The sequence below is a fragment of the Gekko japonicus genome, unplaced genomic scaffold (genome assembly GCF_001447785.1).
Source record: "Gekko japonicus isolate JY-2015 unplaced genomic scaffold, Gekko_japonicus_V1.1 scaffold2702, whole genome shotgun sequence".
Classification (NCBI taxonomy): Eukaryota; Metazoa; Chordata; class Lepidosauria; order Squamata; family Gekkonidae; genus Gekko; species Gekko japonicus.
The window spans coordinates 50795-57837 of record NW_015176529.1 but is presented as its reverse complement, the minus strand read 5'-3'; the positions used below and the strand labels follow the sequence as shown (position 1 = coordinate 57837).

Genomic DNA, 7043 nt, shown 5'->3' with positions numbered 1-7043 from the left:
AGCACCAAGAAGACAGAGCATCCCTTGCCCCAGAGCCCCTATCTATACCTTGGGGCTAATAGCCACTGATGGACCTCTGCTCCATAGAAGGACATAAGAGAAGCCAATATTGGATCAGGCCAGTGGCCCATCCAGTCCAATGCTCTGTGTCACACAGTGGCCAGAAATACCAGGGGCCATCAGGAGGTCCAGCAGTGGGGCCAGGACACCAGGAGCCCTCCCACTGTTGACCCCCCCCCCAAGCACCAAGAAGACAGAGCATCCCTTGCCCCAGAGCCCCTATCTATACCTTGGGGCTAATAGCCACTGATGGACCTCTGCTCCATAGAAGGACATAAGAGAAGCCAATATTGGATCAGGCCAGTGGCCCATCCAGTCCAATGCTCTGTGTCACACAGTGGCCAGAAATACCAGGGGCCATCAGGAGGTCCAGCAGTGGGGCCAGGACACTAGAAGCCCCTCCCACTGTTGACCCCCCCAAGCACCAAGAAGACAGAGCATCCCTTGCCCCAGACTGAGAGTTGCTATCTATCCCATGTGGCTAATGGCCACCGATGGGCCTCTGCTCCATATGCTTATCTAATTCCCTTTTGAAGCCGTCCATGCTTGTAGCCGCCACCACTTCCTGTGGCAGTGAATTCCAAGTGTTAATCACTCTTTGGGTGAAGAAGTACTACTCAGTCCTAGACAGGGACGGGAGACACGGTGGGGTGCAGGATCTCGATCTGGGCCGCCAGCCAGCGACACATCCCGGCCTTGGAGGGTCTTCTGGAATCAGAGGACCACACAGCGTCGGAAGGGACCACGTGGGCCATTTAGTCCAACCCACCCCCAAAGCAGGACCAGCCTAGAGCATCCCTGGCAAGGGTTTGTCCAGCCTCCTCCAGCTCCTTCGCAGCCGCCCTCCTCCTCCCCAGTCACCGGCTCCTCCTGGTTTCTTGGTTGCCCTCTCTTGCAAACACCACCAGCCTTTATTCCCACCTGCGCCCCCCCCCAGTCAGAGCTCAGTTTTTCCTTTATTAAAGAAAAATCACAGGGGGGGGAGGGGAGAGAAGGGATGGAGGAGGAGGAGGTGGGGCAGAGAGGGGCTTGGGATGAATCCTGCCCAACATCTTTCCGCTGCCATTCTCCGTGTCTGGGACTGGAAAGGATGAGGTCATGGCACATCATGGAGCGTGAAAGAGCCAGAGTGTGTTCTCTCTCTCTCTCTCTCTCTCTCTCTCTCTCTCTCTCTCTCCCCTCTCCCTCCCTCCCTCCCTTCCTCCCTCTCTGTGCAGACAAACAACAAGCGGCCTGAAGCAGGCAAAAGCAGCGGTTGTTAGAGCCTGTTGCAACATCCTGAGATGAGCCCTTTCCAGTTCCTAAAAAGTGCAGGAACAGAGCGGCTGTTTTGGCCACCCGGACTTCTCCCGGTTGGCTCGTGGCCTCCCACCCCCTGCCAGGCCAGGCCAGTGACAAAAACAGAGGTGCCCAGCCAAATTGGGCAGAACTAGCCGGGCAAACAGGCTGCTCTTGGTGCGCAGGGGGGAGGCAGCTTTTGCAGGGCCACTTTCCCCTCCCAGCTATTAGCAATCCCAGCAAGCGAGGCATCCCGGCTCTCCGTTCGAGCCAGGATAACAGACAGGACCACATTTCTTGACGCGTTCCGATTCAGCAGTTTCACGTTGTGTATGTATTCCTTTGGAAGGGTTTTTTGGTAGGGTCGTGACTTTCAAACCTACAGCAGTATTTCGAGGGAGATTGAAATGCTCCCCTGTTAGTTTCTGAACATTGTGGCTTCTCGGGTCAGCCTCGTTGCATGTTGCTTTTCCCCCGTTTGCCCAAAACGGAGAGCGGAAGGGCCGTGCTGACGGAGGCCGTTGCTCCAGTGGGCTGTGGCCCACCACGGCCGCTTTGGGCCCACAGTTCTGGCCGCGCCCTTCCTGTTCTGTGCACTCCCCAGATATGGGGTTTCAACATTTTGCCAGCCTGTCATGTGAGTTTGCTCATGCGTTTCCTAATCCCTGTGTTCGGCCTTGGTTGAAGACAGGAGCAAAGGTGAATGGGGCGGGGGGGGGGCGTTCTTGTGGCCCGGGGATCGGTACCAGCAGGAGAGGACCGCCCACCACAGACAGAGACTTTCGCTTGGCTCTTCAGAAGGGCCCAGGCAGGAAGCGGCGTGTTTGGCTCTTGAGTCTGGTTCCAAGTGGGGCCGCTCACCCTCAGCTAGCACATAGTCCTCCTAAGCTATACTTCCCTGTTAGGGTCTCATCTTGTCTCTCTTGAGATCCTTCCTGGGCCCGGGTTTTCCCACAAACCCGGCCTGGTTGGAGCACCTGCTCTGGTTTCACTGAAAGAGGAGGAGGCTCTCCGTGTTCCGTGGCTCTCCCCCCCCCCCCCCCCCCCCCCCCCGCAGGTGTCAGGCTTCTCCTAGATGAGGATCCGCCCAGGCAACGATTGGCCTACGCTTTCCTCATCACGTCTGCATGAGGCTTTTATGCTGGCGCAGATCTGGCCCGCTCACACACACAGACAGTTTGGTGTAGTGGTTAAGTGCGCAGACTCTAATCTGAAAGAACCGAGTTTGATTCCCCACTCCTCCACTCGCAGCTGCCAGGTGACGTTGGGCAAGCAGTTCTGGAAAGAGCTCTCTCAGCCCCACCTTCCTCACAGACAGTGTTCCCTCCACGCTGAGTTAAGAACATAAGAACATAAGAGACGCCAATGTTGGATCAGGCCAAAGGCCCATCCAGTCCAACACTCTGTGTCACACAGTGGCCAGAAATACCAGGTGCCCTCAGTTGCTTAAGTAGCTACCTTGTGGCTAATAGCCACTGATGGACCTCTGCTCCATATGCTTATCTAATTCCCTTTTGAAGCCGTCCATGCTTGTAGCACCCACCACTTCCTGTGGCAGTGAATTCCATGTGTTAATCACTCTTTGGGTGAAGAAGGACTTCCTTTTATCCGTTCTAACCCGACCGCTCTGCAGTTTCATGGAGTGCCCACGAGTTCTTGTATTGTGAGAAAGGGGGAAAAGTACCTCTTTCTTTACCTGCTCTTTCCCATGCATAATCTTATAAACCTCGATCATGTCACCCCTCAGTCGTCTTTTCTCCAAGCTAAAGAGTTAGTGTGAGCTAGCTCACAGTTTTTTAGCCTCCTGCTCACAGATTTTTGCCTTAGCTCAGGGAGGAGGGCTCCAGAGCAAACTAATTTATGCAGTAGCCAAATTGCTTGCTCACAACTTTAATGCCAGTGGCTCACAAAGTAGAATTTTTGCTCACAAGACTCCGCAGCTTAGAGGGAGCATTGCTCACAGGGTGTCTGTCTGTTGTGGGGAGGGGAAGGAGCCACTCTGAGACTCCTTTGAGTAGTGAAAAGCAAGGTACGAAAACCAACTCTTCTTCCTCCTCTTCTTCTCCTCCTCTTCCAGCGTCTCTCGGCGATATTTCCAAAGCGTTTGTAGACTTCACCAGCCCAGATGAAGTCAACGGCTACCTGAACCTCAACGTCACCTCCGCACTGTGTCTGACCGCCTCCATCCTGAAGGCCTTCCCCGCGGAGCCAGGCTTGTGCCGGACGGTGGTGAACATCTCCTCCCTCTGTGCCCTGAAGCCCTTCAAGTCCTGGGCCCTGTACTGCACTGGGAAGGCCGCCCGGGACATGATGTTCCAGGTTCTTGCGGCAGAGGAGCCGGACGTCAGAGTGCTGAACTATGCGCCAGGTGAGCCTTGGTGTGCTGCCGGCCCCCTCCGCTCTCCCCCGGCCCCAGTCCCCGTCCCAACCTGGCAATTGTCCTTTCTGTCCTTAGGGCCCCTGGACACGGACATGCAAGAACTGGCGCGCACCCAGTCGGGAGATCTGGAGCTGCGGGAGCAGTTCCTCCGCATGAAGCAGCAGGGGCAGCTGCTCGACTGCGACGTCTCGTCCCAGAAGCTGCTGAAACTTCTCCTGGAGGACACGTTTGAATCGGGGGCGCACGTCGACTTCTACGACGTCTGAGCACCCGGGGCGCTTGTCCCGCACCCAGCACCCCCTCGGCTCTGGCTCCTGCAAAAGGCGCTTCCAGCGGCTGCCCAGACCTCCAAGTTCCTCTCTCCCGGCTGCGGCGAAAGCGTCCCATGCAGAGCCAGAGGCCCTTGAGAACGTTCCTCATTCCTCCCCCATTGCCTGGACGGAAGGGGTCTGGCGTGGCAGTCAGCTGGGCACCAGGGGACCCTCCTTTGGGCTTCCCCCGCCTAGGGGGTGCTCTGGGCTCTGCACACGGAGCGGCAAAGACTGGGGGCATCCCACCCAGCCGCCGCACATCAGAGGCTTCACTGGGGGCAGACGCACTGCAGCTGGGGAAGGGACGGCAGGAGTCTGCCCTAGCGCCACCCCCATCTTCAGGGTTGGGAGGCGCCTTGGCCTCTGCTCCGAGACAGAAAGCTTCTCTTGGCCTTGAGGCCTTGCCTCCCTCGCAGCACGTCTCAGGGGCACTCTCGGGCTTTCCTGTGGCCTCCTCAGCTAACTTCGTGGGACGTCGGGGAGGGGGTCTCCGGTGGCGGCAGCCGAGAGAGGGGGGAATCCCGGTGGTCCTACTGAGGGGTGGGGGTGTGCCAGGGAAGGACGGGGCCTGCTCTGCGAAGAGAGCGGAGTCAGCGGACCCGAAGGGCCTCAGCCGGGAGTGCGAGGGCCCGCCTTCTTTGCGCCTAGGCCTGAGGCGGGGCTCTCCAGCCTGGGCCCTTTCCCAGAGCCTTTGTGTCTTGGGACACGGCAGCCATGATGACTCTGAGGCAACAGCAGCTGCCCTCGTGAGGCCTGGGGGGGGGGGAGAGGCCGGCCTGCAGCGTGCCCGTGTGAACTTGAGAGTTGTCGGATTGGGAGCTGAGGGAAGCAGGAGGGGGCTGATGCGGCCCTGAAAGGGAACCGGAGGGGTGGTGCGCAAGAGGGAACCCACCAGGTTCGTCACCTGCCTGAACTCTGCCAAAGTCTGCTGCTGCCCGCCTTCCCCGCACTCTGACCTCGTGACACTAGTATAAATTTGTTGTATTAAACACACACCACAAACATGCAAACAAACACAAACAATACTGAACACAAATGGGAAATGGGAGCATCCCTTCATACTCTGAGTAAAGGATTTGTTGCCCACTTAAAACTTATTTCTACGCCGTATGATACTGTCCAAACTTTGCACACTATTTAAAGTTCTTATTCACCTCTTTTTTTGGTCATAACGTATTTCAGTATTTCAGTTCTTCAAACCAGTGGTAAAGTCTTGACTGTGTTTCTTCACATTTGTTCTCTCGATGTCCTTTCAAGATTAAAGTTAATTTGTCCATTTCAGCTACTTCCAGTCATTTATTTATTAGTTCCAATAACTCTCATACAGTATTCTAGGGACCGTGACTATGGGTAGAATGAGACAAGAGTCCTGTTTCTTACATTTTTCTGGAAGCATATTCATTGAACAGAGTTCTGGTAGGCCCTCGTGGCCCATCCGTTGCCCCAACTCAGTGTGACCTGAGTAGTGGCCCCCGGAGCCTGACGAGGTGGTGACGGCCTCTGGCTCCCTTCCGGCTGCTCCCTTCGTGCCCCCCCCCCTACCACGTGCAGGTCATCTGAGGGGCTCCTTCTAAAAATGGGTTCCTTGCATTTCCACCCTGGGGAGCTGCAGACATTGGGTCACCGCAGCTTGGTCCTTGCAGGGGTGTTCCTTGCAGGCAAGCGGTTTGCCTAAGGGGATGCCTGGACAAATCCCCTGCATATAAAACGGGAGGAGCTGGGAAGAAAGCAAGACTTTGGTCCCAGGCTTGCTGTATGCAGGGAGGTTTGGTTTTTAGGTTTTTTTAGCAGGAATCCCTGTGCATCTTAGGCGACACACCCCTAATGTAGCCAATGTAGCTCTTCTTACAGGGGCTACTGTAAACTCTTGGAGGGTTGGCTACATTAGGGGTGTGTCGCCTAAGATGCAAAGGAGTCCCTGCTACAAAAAGAGCCCATCGACTGATCCCACGGTGCCTCAGCAACAGGTAGAATTATTACAGCCTGGACACTGGTTGACACCCTCCATGAGAATGGGGCCTCCTGGGCAAGTTCTAGAGGGGGGAACTCTTCACTTCTTGGATCATCGCAAATTGTCTGCCGGCCTCTCCTGTGGGTATTGGATTCCTTCACCGTGCATACCTGACTGGTAACCCATGAAATGAATGCTTCCGAACTGAATAAAATAAACATGTTGTTTACAGGCCTGTTTGTGCAGACACACGCACACGCAGTAATGCAGGGAAGATCCTTGTGAGGTGGTGGCAGTTAGAATCATAGAGTTGGAAGGGACCTCCAGGGTCATCTAGTCCAACCCGCTGCACAATGCAGGAAATTCACAAATACCTCCCCCCCCACACCCCCAGTGACTGCTGTTCTATGCCCAGAAGGTGACAAAAAAACCCTCCAGGATTGCTTCCTGACTCCAAAGTGGCAACCAGCACTTCCCTGGGTGTGTAAAAAAGGGCCACAAGAACTAAGCACTGAGGCGACCCTTCCTGCCCTCCCTTCCCGTGATATGCCTAAGTTCACAGAATTCACATTGCTGTCAGATGGCCATCTAGCCTCTGTTTGAAAACCTCCAGAGAAGGAGAGCCCACCACTTCCCAAGGAAGCCTGTTCCACTGAGGAACCACTCTGTCAGAAAGCTCTTCCTAATGTTTAGCTGAAAACTCTTCTGATTTAATTTCAACTCGTTGGTTCTGGTCCGACCTTCTGGGTTAACAGAAAACAATTCCGCACCATTCCCTAGATGACAGTCCTTCAAGTGCTTGAAGATGGTTATCATATCTCCTTCTCAGTCGTCTCCTCTCCAGGCTTAAACATACCGAGCTCCTTCAACCTTTCCTCATTGGACTTGGTCTCCAGATCCCTCACCATCTTCGTTGCCCTCCTCTGGACACGTTCCAGCTTGTCTATATCCTTCGTAAATTGCAGTGCCCAAAACTGAACACAGTACTCTAGGTGAGGTCTAACCAGAGCAGAGTAAAGTACCATCACATCGCATGATCTGGACACTCTACTTCTGTTGATAC

The 7043-nt window shown here is 55.1% G+C and overlaps 1 protein-coding gene across 1 annotated transcript in view; it reads left to right on the top strand.

The window, feature by feature from the left end:
• SPR (sepiapterin reductase (7,8-dihydrobiopterin:NADP+ oxidoreductase)) overlaps positions 1–5267 on the top strand; it is a 48983-nt gene extending 43716 nt beyond the window's left edge. Inside the window, exons 2-4 of the mRNA XM_015427427.1 lie at positions 1344–1466; positions 3416–3706; positions 3794–5267. Coding sequence (XP_015282913.1) covers positions 1344–1466; positions 3416–3706; positions 3794–3984 — 605 coding nt within the window. The 3' untranslated portion in view covers positions 3985–5267. The remainder of the gene's footprint in view (positions 1–1343; positions 1467–3415; positions 3707–3793) is intronic.
• Positions 5268–7043: the final 1776 nt, after the last annotated feature.